Source organism: Physeter macrocephalus, chromosome 14, assembly GCF_002837175.3.
Source record: "Physeter macrocephalus isolate SW-GA chromosome 14, ASM283717v5, whole genome shotgun sequence".
Classification (NCBI taxonomy): domain Eukaryota; kingdom Metazoa; phylum Chordata; class Mammalia; order Artiodactyla; family Physeteridae; genus Physeter; species Physeter macrocephalus.
The window spans coordinates 11,138,653-11,156,310 of NC_041227.1; the positions used below are offsets into that span (position 1 = coordinate 11,138,653).

At 41.9% G+C, this 17,658-nt stretch overlaps 1 protein-coding gene and 1 long non-coding RNA gene across 2 annotated transcripts in view; one reads left to right on the forward strand and one right to left on the reverse strand.

The window, feature by feature from the left end:
- Nucleotides 1-17,658, forward strand: part of B4GALT5 (beta-1,4-galactosyltransferase 5) — a 78,978-nt gene that overhangs the window by 45,621 nt on the left and 15,699 nt on the right. Inside the window, exon 2 of the mRNA XM_024128307.3 lies at nucleotides 14,626-14,760. Within this exon, the coding sequence (XP_023984075.1) occupies nucleotides 14,626-14,760 (135 nt within the window). The remainder of the gene's footprint in view (nucleotides 1-14,625; nucleotides 14,761-17,658) is intronic.
- LOC129392795 (uncharacterized) overlaps nucleotides 5,371-17,658 on the reverse strand; it is a 176,323-nt gene continuing 164,035 nt past the window's right edge. Inside the window, exons 2-3 of the long non-coding RNA XR_008619417.1 lie at nucleotides 6,143-6,286; nucleotides 5,371-6,048 (exon numbers count right to left, since the gene is read on the reverse strand). This is a non-coding gene — a long non-coding RNA (uncharacterized lncRNA). The remainder of the gene's footprint in view (nucleotides 6,049-6,142; nucleotides 6,287-17,658) is intronic.

Below are 17,658 nucleotides of genomic sequence, written 5' to 3' on the forward strand. Positions count from 1 at the left end.
TGGGAGGATCCCACATGCCGCGGAGCGGCTGGGCCCGTGAGCCATGGCCACTGGGCCTGCGCGTCCGGAGCCTGTGCTCCGCAACGGGAGAGGCCACAGCAGAGGGAGGCCTGCATACCACAAAAAAAATAATAATAATAATAAAAAAGTCATGCTAAGCATGAGGAATTTCAGCTTGACCTTGAAGGTGGTAGAAAGCCATTCAAAGATGAAGTTAGGGAGCAGGAAGATTTATTTATAATTTCTCTTCAGCTTTCCTGAGGAAAAGAGTAAATGCAACTTTTGTTTCCAAAAAGAAAGTAAAGTATTGGGGAGGGGGCATAGAATAGCCACTGAGGGGCTTCCCTGGTGGCACCGTGGTTAAGAATCCACCTGCCAATGCAGGGGACACGGGTTCGATCCCTGGTCCGGGAAGATCCCACATGCTGCAGAGCAACTAAGCCCGTGCACCACAATTACTGAGCCTGCGCTCTAGAGCCCACGAGCCACAACTACTGAGCCCATGTGCCACAACTACTGAAGCCCGCACGCCTAGAGCCCGTGCTCCACAACAAGAGAAGCCACTGCAGTGAGAAGCCCGTGCACCGCAACTAGAGAAGACCCACATGCAGCAACGAAGATCCAACTCAGCCAAAAATAAATAAATAAATAAATAAAATAAATTTTTTTTAAAAAAAGGGCTTCCCTGGTGGCACAGTGGTTGAGAATCTGCCTGCTAATGCAGGGGACACGGGTTCGAGCCCCGGTCTGGGAGGATCCCATATGCCGCGGAGCAGCTAGGCCCTTGAGCCACAACTGCTGAGCCTGCGCGTCTGGAGCCTGTGCTCCACAACAAGAGAGGCCGCGATAGTGAGAGGCCCGCACACCGCGATGAAGAGTGGCCCCCGCTTGCCACAACTAGAGAAAGCCCTCACACAGAAACGAAGACCCAACACAGCAAAAATAAATAAATTAATTAATAAACTTCTACCCCGAAAATCTTAAAAAAAAAAAAAAAAAAAAAGAGTAGCCACTGGATGCTTTAAGCTTTTATGTGACCCTCACTAAGGGTATTTACTCCCTGTATTATAATTTTTGACCCATTTACAGAATTCTTAGTATAGCATTAGTATACTTTAATTTAGATTTAGTTGGCGGTTGAGATACATCCAAAATCAGACTTCGCCCCCAAATTTTTATTATGAAAAAATTCAGACATACAGAAAAGTTAACGGAATAACACAGTGAACATACTACCCTCCATCTAGAGTCAACAGTTATTACCACTTCGCTTTATTTATTTTAACTCTGGCTTTCTTTTTCTTTTTCCTCTGAGTCACGTACAATTAAATTGTAAGTAGACATCAAGTTTTGTTTGTTTTGCCATGCCATGCGGCTTGCGGGATCTTAGTTCCTGGATGGAACCTGTGCGTTTGGCAGTGAAAGTGTGGCATGCTAACCACTGGACTGCCAGGGAATTCCCAGCATCAAGATATTTAACTCTAAATACCTCAGCAAGCATCTCTTTAAAAAATAAGGATATTCTCCTGTATAACCACAATACTATTATTGCAACTAACAAAATTAACAGTACCTTCGTAATATCTTCTAATATCTAGTCCATATCCAAATTTCCCCAGTGGTGCTGAAAATGTTACTTATAGCTTTCCTCCCCCCAACTCACATTATTATATCATTATATTTGATTATGTCTTTTTGGTCTCTTAGTCTGTAGCTGCCTGCCCTGTCCTTCAACCCCCGAGTAACTTTCTGAAGAGTCCAGGCCAATTGTTTTATAGACTGTCTTACAATCTGGAATTGCCTGGTTTGAGTTTGATGTCTTCCTTAATCCCCTGTATTTTTTGTAAACCAGAGATCTAAAATCTTGATTAGATGTAGGTTAAAAGTTTTTTGGCAGGAATTCTCTTGAAGGTAATGTTACCTTGTTTTAATGTTAGCAATGCCCGGTTTGATGCCTTGGTCAAGGATGCCTGTCTGATCTCCCCATTGTAAATGTGTACTTTGCCCTTTGCAATCAAGTAACCTGTGGGAAGAATTTGTTTTTAATGTTCCAGAGTAGTCTTATAAGTTTTGAACACGATTTACACTTTACAGCATTTCCTTGTAGAGTAGGTTGGCCCTTCTGTTTCTGTGGACTTGGTGGGCCTTGCATTGCTGTAAAATGTGAGCATCACTTAGCTGAAGAAAGAAGAGTTATCATCTGATGATTCTGGATCAAGTGAAAGGCAAAGTGGTATCGTAGATGACAGCAGATGAGTGGCTCAGAAGACCCCTTTCTAGGACTACAGTTTGATGTTTGCCAAAGACAAGCCATCTGGTCTGGAGGCAGGGTTTCATACCCACGGGGTGTTAAGGGAAGACCTTGTTTTGCTGAGTGTTTATGCCTCAGAGTCAAGACATTTTCAAGTGCTTTCTTTAGTAATTTTTGTCTTTCTGTAGAAATCATGGCTCTGATTTCATGTGTTTGACAAATTGGGTTGCTAATTTCAGCTAGAATGATGCCTTCTGGAAACACTTAAGTTCCCAAAGAGTAGATAACCCTATTAGTCTGTTACAACCTTCTAGGGTAAAAATAATATGATTATCATATATTATCCCCATAGGACATGGAGAATAATCTCCTTTCCAAAAGAGGATCAGGAGGGAGACCAAAGAGCTGTCTATGGAAAAATACTTTGGGATCGTGGGATGGATGGAGAAAACTTGCTTGATGACGTTATAACTAGAAGCACCAGAAGTTTTAGGATAATTATGAATCATTTGGGGGTAGGCGAAAGTAGAATAATGGTTTGGGGTTGGGGAAATTGTGTCTGGAGCAGTAAAGAGGGGGGAATCCTTAAGAAGGCAAAAGCTTGGTTGTGTTTTTGTGTCCCCCCCATATAAAAATGTATGATCATTGTTTAAAAAAATGAAAACATCGTTTAAAAAAATGAAAAGAAAAAGACCATGTCCTAAGGCAGCATTCCTAGAGTTTCTTCCTAGATATTAAATAGGTGCTGTGTGAAAAAAGCATTCTTAGTAATTCTGGAAACTTTGAAATTTTGGATCAACTCAAACAGATTTGGTTACTGCAAGAATTTCCACTGCTGGAACAGAGACGCTCTTTATCATACAAGGGTTTTTCTGACTGTTACGGAAATGCTGCCTTGTAACAGCAGAGGAACTACAGAAGACCCATAATTCTACTGAGCAGAAATGACACTGTGAACTTCTTGATGTACAGTTTCCAAAATTGTTTTATGCATGTATTTTCCTCTGTGTCTTTTACTTTAACACAGATGTGATGTCCTGTATACATCGTTACACAGTGTGATTTCTTTTCATGAAGTCATGATGGCTTAGTTTTCCATGGTATGACTGACTCTGCCACAGTCTTTTCCTCTAGTCCTTTTGTTGTTCATTTAGGTAGGTTTGTGTTTTGCTTTTATAAATAATACTGAGATAAACATCCTTGGACATACTTCCTATTTGTCAAGTTATTTCTTTAGGATGAATACCTGAAAGTGGGTTTAAAGGGTGTGAACATTTCACTTTGACGTAGTACCTCGCCAGGTTGCCCTCTATGGGTTATATCAATTTATGTTCCCTTCAACAAGGTAGGAGACACCTATTCCGCCATATCCTCACCAACATTCATTATTGTCAGTCTTTTGAATCCTTTAGACAAGCAACTTTTAGCCTGATCCTAAAATCTTATGTTATATATTTGCAAAGGGATAGAAGAAACTGAGTTGTAGGCAGACAGCATTTCAGAGTTAAAGAAATACAGCTCTTTACTATAGAATTGTTTTCTTTTAAATCATCATGAAAATGCAATTTTTCAACATGGTCAGAGAGGAAGAGAGGAAATATAGGGAATTAGAAGCCCTGTGTGGACCCATGTTCCCTCTAGATCACTCCAGTGTGTATGGAGAAGGCGGTGGCTCTGGGAATGTGCTTTCCCATCTTATTCAGGCTCCACTCCCAGCTTTATCATGAAGAGGGCTAAAGCGCCGTTGTTCTGGAAAGGAAGGCCGACAGTGTAAGGACAGCCAAACCCTACTCCCTATGGAAAAGAAGGAGCGAGAAGGTAGACAAATGTAAATCTGAGGTGTTTGTAAGTCAGTTTTTCCCAAATGAAGAGAGGAGAAGACAGTGAGTTTATAATTGTGGGATTTTGAGCCGAAAGACTTTGCAGTCTAGTGATTCTCAAGATCCAAAGGGAAGGGAGAAGAATCAGAATTTACAGGGGTTTGTGTGACTTGCAAAAGCACATTCAATATTATATAAGTTTATGTCTTGAAGATATTCAGTATAAATATAAACATTTTTATTTGCAGAAGATCTCCTATGTATATCAGTGATGGGGGTCAGGCTTGGTAGAAAAGGATAAGGAAACTGTATCCAGTTCAGTAATGCCATCGTACTGATGGGGTGGTCGAGGTCCGGAAAGGACCACAGAGCCAGCCAGGGACAGGAGTCGAACCAATGTCGGCCTACTCAGTCTAGGAATTTACCCTCTACCTTTTTCCCTTAGAATATGAGGGGTTTCTTCTCCTTCCCCTCATGTCTGTTGTTTGTGCAGCGTAGATATACTCTACTCCCAAGAGAGAAAACTAGAACACCTTGTCCATGCGTAAATTCTTGGTTTCTGTAGGCAATTCTGGTCTAAGAAGCTCTCCTGGCCTTCAGGGTAGGGAGGACTTAAGGAGAATGTGGCAGCCATTATTGGCAACCTTTCTGGAACAGAATGTGGATGTGGAGATAGTTCAAGTGTGGCAGCTGCACACTTTATACACCCACCTACCCCCTCTCCCATTAGCCTGACGAGCAAAGAACGGAATTGTGAATATCTTGTTTATAAATGTCATGTTAGATAAATTCAGTCTGGCTGGAGGAATCCTTTATTTTTCCCTACTGTATATTAACAACAACAACGAAAAGCTGTTATAGAGAAAATTGGAAAAACAGAAGAAGGAAAAAAGTCAATTCATATGACTGTTACCCCCTACCATCTAAGCATATTAGTAAATTTGCTTCTAGTCATTTTTTGCCTCATGCATGTGCTTATTCTTTAGCAATAATTACCATAATATAACAGAACTTTTTTTCGTATTGTTAAGAGTATGATAGTCTATGCTAGGTGTTCCACGTTTATTCTGTTTATAAGGTTTCATGGCTTTTGCTTTTAAAGTTGTATAAGAGTCTACCAGGAATATATATTACTGTTAACCTATCTGTTCTTTAATTGTTGCTTTTGAGTTGTTTTCCAAGTTTTTGTTTTTAGGAATAATTTAATTAAAAACTTCGTGCATAGAATGTCCTCATATTTAGGATAATTTCCTTGAAATTGCTAGATCAGAGGATACGAGTATTTTTATGGCTCTTTGTTGAATTTGCAAATAGTTTTCCCAAAAGGTTATACTTTACACTTACACCAGAAAACTTAGTCAAGTATCAGTTTCACTATGCTGTCTTCTGGCTTATAGAATCTTTCTTGTATGGTTGCAGAAAAACCAGTCTACTTCTCATTTGAGAAAACAAGGCTCACCTCCACCAAATGGCCATAACAGCATGCTGTGTGCTGAGCTGTAATTCAGTAATTTAATAAGTAGCTAAGTGTCTACTGTTTATCAGATATTGTAGATGAAAAAAAGAGCAAGACAGTCTGTACTCGTGAGGAGTTTACAGCCTGCTGGAAGAGATAGGCTCACATTTATAGGGGTCATGGTAAGAGTTTATGTATCAGCTGGGAAAGCGTCAAGACAGTTCTAATCTTGGGGGTGGGATGATATCAGGAAAAGCCATGAAAAGAGCCATTAAAGCTTAGTATGAACAGGTGTCACCAGAGAGCATTCGTACAGAGGAGTGTGAAAATTGTCACACAGTTGCTCCAGAACGTTAAAATAGATGTGCCAAAGGGTGTAAATTTATTGTCAAAAAATTCCTTGCGTCTTAAAAAAAACCCAAACAGCTTTCTTTTTTTCTTCAATGTTTGTCACTGTGTACCCACACCTTGGATCTTCATCTCTCTCTGTATCGTATGAGTATCCAACATTTTAAGTAGATCTGAAATGCAAAAATTCGTGATTCATACTAAAGCTTCAAACTGATAACATTTTAATAAAACTTAATAAAATTCTAGGGCTGTACCAGACTATACCATGATCATTGGCACCACCACTGAAGTGGAATATTGGAGGCCAATCATGTATGAGTTCGAGGTAAAGCTTCAGATGAAAGGAATCAGCGAGCAGAGTGTGGTGATGACAGCTGCGGGTTCACAGGACTCCTGGGCATCCAGAACCTGGGAGATGATAGAACATGTTTGTTAAAAACCTGGACTCTGGAGACAAAGACCTGTTGGGAAATCGTGGCTCCAAATAGTCAAGTTACTTATATCTAGACCTCAGTCCCCTCATCTCTAAAATGAGAGTAATAACCTACCTCTCGGTTTATTGTGAGGATGAAATGGGATAGCGCAGAAGGTATTTAGAAAGGCACTGGCACGTAGGGGACTCAAGAAATGCATTGCTTTTTACAGGAATCTGTCTCTTTATAAGCAGAATAAGTGGATTCATTCTTTACAGAACACCTATTGTGCGGAGCAGTGAACACTGATAATCTCTGATTTGGGGAGTGGAGATCAGTTATTTTTCAGGTTCTGGTATTTCTCAGAAAATATTGGTCCAAAAAAGCCGTGCAGGTTTTGCAGATATTCTAGCATGGCAGAAATCAAACTTCAACATGCCTATGACATAATCTGTTCTTTGTTTCCCCTTGATTTTTATTATATCTCATTGGTGTATTTTATATATGGGGGCAGGAAGAGAGAGTGAGCAGCCTTCCTGTTTTCTTCTATTTGTTCCTTTTCTATTTCTGTTCCCTTTATATGCTCTCCCTTTCCCCATCCTTTATTTTATTTTGAAATCATATGAATGTGAATGGGGTATAATCCTTGGTCCATCGATTTGTTCCATTGTTTTCCTGGAATGTACTTGACCCTGTTAGAAATCATACATTGTTTGGCCTGTAGGGGGTGTTAAGAACAAAGATACCAGATGTGAGTCAATCCCGGGAAAGAACACCTAGTCTGATGGGCCCACTGAACGCCAGGTCCACCTTTGCCCACCCCTGCCCCAGCTCTCCCCGGCTGTGTATCAGTAGTACCGGCTTTATATCTTGATGTCTTTCACTCCATCTGCTTGCTCCAAGATTTGGCAGACAGGGCATTCCTCCTGCTGCTTCATGTAGAGCGAAAATACAGTCTTTGGTAAGATTTGGCACCCAGCTTGTAGTAACCAAATGGGATTCTACGTACAGCACCTTATTCAGTTCATCCAAAGAAGTTTCTCCCTTTAAGTAACTTAGGTCTGGATACTAAAAAGCTCAGTCTTTTATCTGGAGCCGTGAATTTGAGTAGGGGTGTATTCAATTGTTTTGATTGATTCCTACTAGTTGGCCCACCTGAAATCTGATCCTGGACTATTTCTTCCATGTCACGCCCCTAAGTATAGCACATAAAGCCCTTTGTGATCCTGCTCCCCTCTGCTTTTCTAACTCCATCCCCACCCCACCGCGTCCTCGCATTTTGGCCATACATACCCTTCATTCCAGCCATACCCAACTGCTTTTAGTTCCTCAAATGTATTTTCTCCCTTTGTGCCCCTTCATTTGCTCTTCCCTTTCCTATTTCAGCACTCTTCTTTCAAGACCATAACCTAGAGTCACCTCTTCTTGAGAGTATTTTCTGATCCCCCGCGTCACTATATGAGTTACAGCCACTCTCCTGTGCCCCCTTACAGACAGCACTGGCTACAGTTTCCTTGTCTGGCTCTTTGACTGAAGATAGTGACAAGGACTGTATCTTATTTATAATTATCATTTTATTCACAGAGTGAAGGGCAGGTCCTGGCACACAAGAGGTGTATAATGAATGTTTACCTGGTTTGCCTTTCCCCTGTTTCTCCCTATAAAAATATGTGTATAAAATTTCACCTTATGTCTTGAACAGCCAGCATAACGCACACACGTGCGTGCGCGTGCACGCACACACACACACACACACACACACGCTATTGCTCTTTGCTTTTTTCCAGTTAACAATATATCCTGGAAATTAGTTCATAGATTTTACTCATTCTTTTTTATTTTTATTTTTTTTTTGGTAAATGTTATGGAAGTATAGCGTACATATTAAAATGTGCACAAGTAAGTGAGCAGCTTGATGACTTTTTCCAAAATGAATATACCTATGAAACTAGTATCCAGGTCAAGAAATAAAAGATGACCAGAAGCCCCCTTTCCAACCCTCCTCCCCTGCCCCACAGATAACTCTTCCCTGGCTTTTGACACTACAAATCAGCGTGCCTCTTCTGGGGCCCTGTGTACATAGAATTACACCATCTGTGCCCTTTGGTGTCTTTGTTCCATGTGATGTATGAGAGTCATCCATGTGGTTGCATATAGTTGCAGTTTGTCTCTCCTGGTTGCTGTATACTTTTCCAAGATTCAAATAGGCTACACATTTTTAATCTGTTCTACTATAGATGGACGTCTGGGTTCTTTCCAGTTTGGGGCTATTTTCAATGGTTCCTCATTCTTTTGTGTAGCCTCACGGTACTCCATCCATGTGAATGTACAGTAATTTATTCAACCAGTCTCCTTTGGGTGACATTTAGTTTTTTTCCCCAGTGTTTTCCTATTACAAATAATATTGCACAAGGTTTTGAATAAACTTGTGCATTATATTAAGGAACATTAAAAAACCAAACAACTTCATGAGGAGTGAGAGTACCAGAGAACATTTTTAGGGAAAAGCTAATCTATTTGGCAGCTCTGCTCAGTTGGTGAAAAGGAATTGCTGAACTTTTCTTAAGAACAGGTTCGTGCAGTGAAGCTGGTTAACTCAAAACATTTTGAGTTCCTCTCATAAGGGAGAGAGAAAGTCTTAGAATCCCATATCCACGCCTTCTTGGGCACAGCTAAGTTAGAGGTCTCCACTGTTCGTTGTCCCGAATTCGATACTCATTTATTCAAGTGTTCATTGTGCGTCTTCTGTGTTCCAGACACACTGTTCTAGCCACCAGGGGCATAGATCCTTGCCCTCACAGAGCTCACATTCTAGAGGGTGATAACAAGACAAATAAGAAAAGGTGTAATAGAAAAATAAAGCCGGGAGTGTCTGGGTGTTGGTGTTAAGACAGATTTTAGACAGTGGTTAGGAAAGGAATGGCTTTCTTTTTCTACTTCTTAATGCTGTTTTAGCTTACCAAGCCAGATGTAACAAACATTAAGGATACACATGTTTAGGTTAAAACAAATTGTGAACTCTTAAGTATATAGACTCTTCTAATTGTCATTTCCTCCTGGGTTCAGTTGTGTCAAATGATTCTGCCCCTAATCGGGAATGTCAGATTTCATTATCTAGTGAGGAATTATTTATGAGTCAGAGTCATTTATTAATGTGTGTGTTCAAGTGAAAATCGTGTTACGTGATTCCTAGGGATATGGAGGCTGACTGGAATTCTGATGGAGAGAGGACAGGATGCCTTCCTGTTAGGAGGCCCTGGTGCTTTGCTCCCAGAAACTCTCCAGTTAAAGCCATGGCCCAAAGCTGCTTACATTGGCATCTGGACGGAAATTTCCAATTATGTAAACCTGAATGGGGCTTATTTTTCTCAGCTAAGTTATGATCATAAGAGATGCCTCAATCTAGAAACAGGGGCTGGATAATAAGTACCATTTCTCGTGAAAGTGTAAAAAAGCTACTGGTAAGCCTGAATTTGTAGTAGATGTTATTTTAGCATTTATCACACTGCATTATACCTTCTTATTTAGTTGTGTCTGTACCTTATTCTGTGTTGTCCTGCTCATCCTTGGCCCACAGTGGCCTAGTACCGTGTGTAAAAAAATAAAAAGCACGGACACAATTAAGGATTTAACAACCATGTGCCAATTTAAATTTTTTTTTTTTATCTGTGATTCAGCTACAGTTGATCAGGAACACATTATTGGAAAGTACCATTTTTCAAAGAAACGTTCATAAAAGTGGTATGGAACACCTAACCTCTCCTCTCTCTGTTTTTGACTTCACTAACTATGTGACCTTGGGTAAATGACTTCTGGAGGACTTGACATCTTTATCTTAAATAGGAAATCAAGATGATATCTGCTTCACAAAGACGTGAATTTTAAATGAGATCATTTAGATTGAAAGCAGCACGCATACACACTTCCTAGTTTAGGCCAGAACCATGGGCTAAATTTAGTGACAAGACTTTTAATAGGGACACTTGTAAGGTCGTCCTACAGTTTGATCTCTATAACCAACTGCATGAGCACAGAACAGAGGAAGTGTAGCTTAGCAGCTAAAAAGATTGAGTATTTTGCCTCTAGCAAGCTTAATGTGAATCAGTAATATGGTGTGACTGCTATTTACCAACAACACTCAGCAGTTATCGATTGATTATCTACCATGTAATGGAAGTTTTAAATTCAATTAATAAAAATACCCAAAACAGAGTTTACCAAAATGAGTTCTGCAGAGAATCACTTGATGCTACTAGTTATATTATGTGGGGGAAAAGGGGCTGGTTTGGGAAATGGTGGATTAGATTATTCAGCCTCTCCGCTGTAGGATTTCTTTGGCCTTGAGTTATTGTGCATTTGCATCTCCAGGAGGGGGCTTGAGTTGACAGCGCTTTGGTAACAGATGGAATAAGGCTGCTGGTACTTCTGCTTGTTTCTGGGCCCATCAGACTGCACCTGGACCACTGTCAGCATGGGCACCACTCTTTGTCAAAGTGTAGACCACTGGGCGGGTATTCAGAGGAGAGCAGCCAGGATGGGGAGGGAAGGTGTGGTGATTGCAAGGGCAGGGGGCTCACAGAGGAAGTGGGGCTGTCTAGCATGGGGTTGCAGGAGGAGGTTGGGTGGGGTAGAGGTGAGGGTGGGGGGAGGTTGAAAATGCCTGTCTTCCAATATCTGAAGTGTGGGAAAAGGACTTTACTGTTCTGTCAAGGGGCAGGATGAGAACCAGTGGGTAAAAGTGACTGGAAAACATTTTGGACCCAAACCAAAGTAGAATTTTCTTTGAAGATGGCGTGTTTTTTTTTTTTTTTTTTTTTTTTTTTTGCGGTACGTGGGCCTCTCCCGCTGCGGGGCACAGGCTCCGGACGGGCAGGCTCAGCAGCCATGGCTCACGGGCCCAGCCGCTCCGCGGCACGTGGGATCTTCCCAGACCGGGGCACGAACCCGTGTCCTTTGCATCGGCAGGCGGACTCTCAACCACTGCGCCACCAGGGAAGCCCGAAGATGGCTTTATTTTACTTACTGACTCTGTGTTCTTGGAAGGCATAGTTTTTGGGTGGTGTATGAGGAGGTATTGAAAAGTGTTCTTTAAAATCCCATCCAACCCTGAGTCTGTGAATTTGTGATTATATTCTTTTGTTTGGCAAAATTTATGTCTTCAGCCTTTTGTTTTTTCAGCCTTGTGCTAATTCCTGTGGATAATTAGAAAAAGCATTGATAATACGTGGCTTGTGTAAATTTGTTAACTGAATGACAAGGCTAACACACGAGACAGTTGTTAGCAAACGAAGACAAAATGTGAACAAAAGGCAAAATGTTGACCATCTTTAACAGTACCACAGAAATTCTAGAAGGGGAAGACTGGAGAATTATAGAAAATGGGTTTTGAAGGATTAATGAGATTTGGACGGCAGAAGGGAGAGCAGAAGCATTGCAGATCAGCAGAGGCCCAGGCATGCAGGCAAGAGGTGCAGGAGGCTTTTGAGAAGGAGCGGGTGTGGCTAAATCTGTAAGTAAGAAAGATCCACCTGGCAGCTTTGTGTAGGAGATAAGGACTTGAGAGCTGTTTCCTTAAGAGCAATCACGTAAGTCATGTGGGTGTGTGAAATCTTTGAGGGACAGGTTGTGGCTAGAATGTGGATGAGCAAGTTCTTAAGCTCAGTGGTTAGAGTGTAAGTACACCTGGTTCAAATCCATCCCTCAGTGACCTTGGTGAAGCAAGGTGGAGAAACTGAAGCCTAGAGGTTGACTCTAAGTTGGATACTATTACTTGCCTCTTAGGTTATGAGGATTAAATGAGATAAAGAATTAGGTAATTAAGTGCTCAATAAATGTTACTCACTATTATTTATTAGGTAGCTGAAGTCTCCCTAGAGCCTTGGTTCTGGAAATGTGGTCCTCTGACCAGCCACACTGGTATCACCTGTGAGCTTGTTACAAGTGCAAATTCATGGGCCCCACTCAGACTTACTGAATCAGGGTCTCTGGGGGTGGGAGGCATAGAAGCAGGCTTCAGAAAGCTCTCCAGGCAATAGGCAGGGAAAGGTTTGAGAACTGCCTTCGAGGAATCCTACAGAACTAAGAAAGGGAGGGAATTTTTAAAAGAGGGCCTAACAACAGTGCCCTTTACAGTGTAGAAGATAAAAAGCTCAGAGAAGATGAAATTCGGGAGAAAAGAGGTAGTGTATTTTTTGCAGTGCCTAACTGACAGGTTTACACACAATGTTCAATAAATATTTGTTTCTATATTATTGAAGACAACTGGTTTAGTAGTATGTTGGGGATAGAAGGAAGATTTAATATAATATGTATAAGATATATAAGTCTAAGTGATTAAAAAAATAGTACAGAACCACATGAGAAATATGATATTGGAAGAAGTTTAAATCTTAGGCTTAACTACCTACTTACCTACTATGACCGGGCACAGTGCTCTCTGCTGTAAATAGAAAATGAGATGCTACTGTTGTTTTCAGAGGCTTCACAGCATGGTACTTTCTTTAAGGATTTGAAGCTAATTTTTTTTCCTGTAACTTTTTCTTGCTACAGAGAGTAAACACTGTATCTGATCTATTCTCAGCCAGGGCCAGCAGTTAGGCATGCAGTTGTCTTCCAGTCACGGCCAGGCCTAATCTGAAACTGCTCCCTCATTTCTTTTTTTTTTTTTTTTTTTTTTGGGGGGTACGCGGGCCTCTCACTGTTGTGGCCTCTCCCATTGCGGAGCACAGGCTCCGGACGAGCAGGCTCAGCAGCCATGGCTCACGGGCCCGGCCGCTCCGCGGCACGTGGGATCTTCCCGGACCGGGGCACGAACCCGTGTCCCCTGCATCGGCAGGCGGGCTCTCAACCACTGCGCCACCAGGGAAGCCCTGCTCCCTCATTTCTAAAAGCATTCTGAACATTGATTTCTTTTGTTAATTATTTTACGGCTCTGGATTTATCTTAGAGATGATTAGAAATCTTTGAAAGAGTTTCTGTCCCCGTTTAATGTGGGCCACCTGGTGTTTTCCACATTGAGAGTTGTGCCATTTGATTTGTCCCTGTCCCCACCCCCAGCACAAGTACAAGCACCACACAATAGCTTGAAATAAAGTAAATAGACTTCTAAGCTTCATCCATTTAGTCGTTATTTACTGCCCTTTATGTGCAGGACACTGTGATAATAATGATGAGACAGTGTTCACAGAATATGTCTTGCTGAAGAACCAGGACCGCCCAAGGCTGTGTGTATTGAGTCTGGAGGAGTGGCCCAGCCTCTCTCTTGCATACCTGCCTGGGGCCTGGTTAGTGGTCAGTCAGGTGTTCAGATGATCCCTAGCACACGCCAGAGTTTAGACTTACAAATGTGCCACCCCTGAGATCGCTTTCCAAAGATGACGATGATTGGGCAGTTAATATGTTAAGAATATGGGTTTTTTTGTTTTGCTTTGTTTTTATTGAGATATAACTTGCATATAACATTATTTTAGTTTCAGGTGCACAACCTAATGATTGGATATTTGTATGTATCATGAAGGGAATATGTTTTAACTGACACCTGGACCAAGCCCCCTGCTCCTTTCCCATTGCTTTGAACTTTGGGGCTGAGGTGGGTGGGTAGTGAGGACTGCTAATATCCTTCGTTATTTTCTTCTTCTCTCCAAATAGCGCAAAGAAAAATAGCTGGAACCTTCATCACCACTTTCGAAAGATAGCCAGGACCAGACCTACATCTAAGTGTTTCCAGAAGGCAGGGCAATTGGTGGTTTCCTTTCTCTGAGGATAGCGATTGAGTATTGAGAATGTGAACTTAAAGAGAGCAGAGATCTTTTTCAGAATGTTTTAACTGATCCATAAAGGTCTTTCTGATCATAACAGTGCTAGAATACAGCTTGGGTATTTGAAGACCAGGTAGAATATAATTTTTTTTTCATTTATGGTTTTTCTAAAACTGCTGAATATGGACAGAAATACCCCTAAGTTCTGCTAGCTACCCAAGGAACATTGGTGTCCTGAAAACGTAGAACCCAGTATGGAAAATAGAAGTTACGGCATTTGTAGGGTTTTAGAGCTGAAAGAGGTTTCAAAAAGAAAAGGGGATAAAAAAGAAAGAAACCCAAAGTTATGTGGGGTTTTCTGTGTGTTTTATGTTACTGATTGCTTTTGAATTAACCTCTTTTCCCTCCCCGTCTGTTTCCTGCAGTGAACACCTACCTCTTCATGATGCAGGCTCAAGGCATTCTCATCCGGGACAACATGAGAACGGATGCCAGGGCTTCTGCTGCCAGTGTCCTGGTCCCCGCGGTGAGCCACAGCCATCCCCCGCCTCTGCAGGAGACCCTCCAACACTAGCAGTGAACACCTACCTCTTCATGATGCAGGCTCAAGGCATTCTCATCCGGGACAACATGAGAACGATCGGCGCTCAGGTTTACGAGCAGGTGGTTCGGAGCGCTTACGTCAAGAGGAACAGCAGTGTGAATGACTCAGGTATATTTTTAGTAAAGAGATGGTCTGCTCAGAGGGCCTCCTCCCAGGAGTTCAGCTAAGCGGTAATGATGGACCCAGGAGTGAACATTTCTGCCTCAGTCTTTGGAACTTTTACCTGTAACTTTTATTATCTTATAAGCACTAAGTATATAAAGAGGGAAAAAGAACACCGAGGTTGGATGGCTTGCCTAACATTATATTGTAAGAACTTGTTCCTGAATCGTGGTTTTGACTTTAACTACTTTTACAAAAGACTGTACATAGCAAGTTCTTCACCTTTGAGAGGAGGCTGTCTTTTTTATGTCTCTCTTTTTAACTCTTCCAAAAATTGAACAGAGGAAGTATTTCCAGATGGTTAAATGGGTCTGTCGTGAGGCCTCTCCAGTCTCCAGCCAGGGATGGTTTTTATTTAGAAAATAGATTCTGAGATTTCATTTTGCTTCGCATTCATGATTTGCCACTTATGACTGAGGACCAATGTGCTTTCCCTGTGGCTTCTTACTGATTTCACTGAAGCCTAGTATTATAAAATATGTATATTTTAAAAAATATTCTTTCCTCCAAATCAATCCTTTTTTCTTCTCTAGTAAGTTCTAAGATTGTCCAGAGCTCACTGTAGAATGTGAAATTGCTTTGCAACTGTTGCAAGTGAGATTTAGTCTGGGGTGTTGGGATATCAAGAGAAAGCATTGCCTCTGAAAGGGAAGTTAAATCCTGAGAAGAACTGACCATGTCCTAATTTATCAGTCTGTCCTGCTGGCCAGTTTAGCAGCAACCAAGCACTACAGTTAGCAAACCCATAAGCTTTGGTACTTACTTCCTTTCTTCTTGTTCGCAAAGAGCGAACAATCAACTTTTCAGAGCTTTTCAGCCAAATTGTGGCCTCACGGGACAAACTGCCTGAGCTCTGTACCGTACCTGGAAGAGGAGTCCCTGCAGCTCCTGAAGTCAAGGGAGAAGGCCAAGCACATTTTTGTTTCCTAATTCATCCTGTGTGGTGTTCGGTTTTAACAGATGATCCCACACACATTGTCTCACTTGACTCGGATATGGCTCCATCGGGTAGGCAGGATTTTGTTACTTCCATTTTTCACATGTACAAGTAATCTTGTGGGTGTTGGAGTGGCTTGGTCATGTGACTTCCCCTAAACCCCGCCCAAACCTGCTTCTAGTTGGGTGATAAAACTCGGGAATACTTTGACTGCCATTCAGAGCTCTTTCCCCTGTATCACTCCAGATAAAGGAGCATGTGTGCTGTCATGACCTTTACCCAGTCCAAGTGTTCATGCCTCTCCAAGGTTAGAGGATGCTGGGGCTTCTCTCTGGGCCATTGGCGAGGTAGCCTGTTTTCTCTCAAAGTTAGAGGGTGCGCAGCGGCAGGTCTCCATCCCTGCACCACTGCTGGTCTTGCAACACAGGTCATGCTAATTCCCTGAGGGGTTATTGTCCCTGGAAGTTGAGCAGAGAGTGAGTTGCACCCTTGGAAGGCCTATCTAGGGACCCATTGTTACTTGAATTTGCATGTGTTTATCCTCAAATTATCATACACTAAAATAATTCTTCCTAGCATCCCTCTGGTTGGACTAGTTAATCATCCATTTTGTGTTTAATGTGTCTCTTTTCCTCATAAATCGGAAGTCTTTGCTGTCGGGGCCTGCTTATGATGGGGTAGATGATTTTTTTTTTTTTTTTTAACTTGGAATCTTTATTTTTTTATTTTTTATTTTTTGTGGTATGCGGGCCTCTCACTGTTGTGGCCTCTCCTGTTGTGGCCTCTCCTGTTGCGGAGCACAGGCTCCGGACGCGCAGGCCCAGCGGCCATGGCTCACGGGCCCAGCTGCTCCGTGGCATGTGGGATCTTCCCGGACCGGGGCACGAACCCGTGTCCCCTGCATCGGCAGGCGGACTCTCAACCACTGCGCCACCAGGGAAGCCCGGAATCTTTATTCTTGATGATTTTGTAATAGGCTTATCCTTAGTTTGGTTAAGCAAACTCTAATTTGGCTATGAGAACTCTTTCAAATTTGCTAAAGGAACTATGATGATAAAATTATACAGCAAGTTGGGAAAAATACCCATGAAGTAACACAACTTTTTATAAAATTGTCAGGTTTCAATTCCAGTAACCCATAAGACAGGGCCTAAAGCCTATTCATAGTCACATCATTCCAGAATGAGGGACTATTGCCAGAAACTTTTTATGGGGTGGGAAAAGGAATAAAAGGTGGTCAGTGCTGATAAATACAGGTTTAATGATACAGTGCTCTTCACAGACAGCTACAGAAACTATAAACTATTATCCAGAAACTTACAACCATACAACATAGACCACTTAGCCAGATGTAAAATAAACTGGCTTCTTATAACTACCCTTATAACTGTTTACCTTATATAACTATATACCTTAAAACTACCCTTATAACTATTTACCCTGTAGTAAATACTACAGCCCTTCTTCCATCCAAAAATGACCCTAATCTCACATGAAAACAGTTATTGTAGGGGAATCAGAAACCCAGCTTTGTGGCCCAAAGTAAAAACCAAAGGAAAAATAGCAGTTCAGTGGTTAGCTGGTGAAAATGGGAGATCTGGTGCCCTTCACTGTGCTGCTTTGCTCTTCTTACTATTGCTCTTTTTGTCCCCCTTCTCCAGCCCATCCGTGTTAGCTCTCAGTAGGTTTGAATAAGCCATCTGAAACTTAATCACTTCTTTGGAGCTCACCACAGTGCTGATCTTCCTTTTCCCATCAGTAGCTCTTAACAGACACTTGTCGTCTGAGGGCTCAAAGCCCTCTACAGAACCCTTCCTTGGAATGGGTTTATTAGTTCTACCATCATCTACTCGCTCTCCAGCGGCACCATCCTGGCGCTGCTGGCCCCGCTCCGTTGGCATAAACGC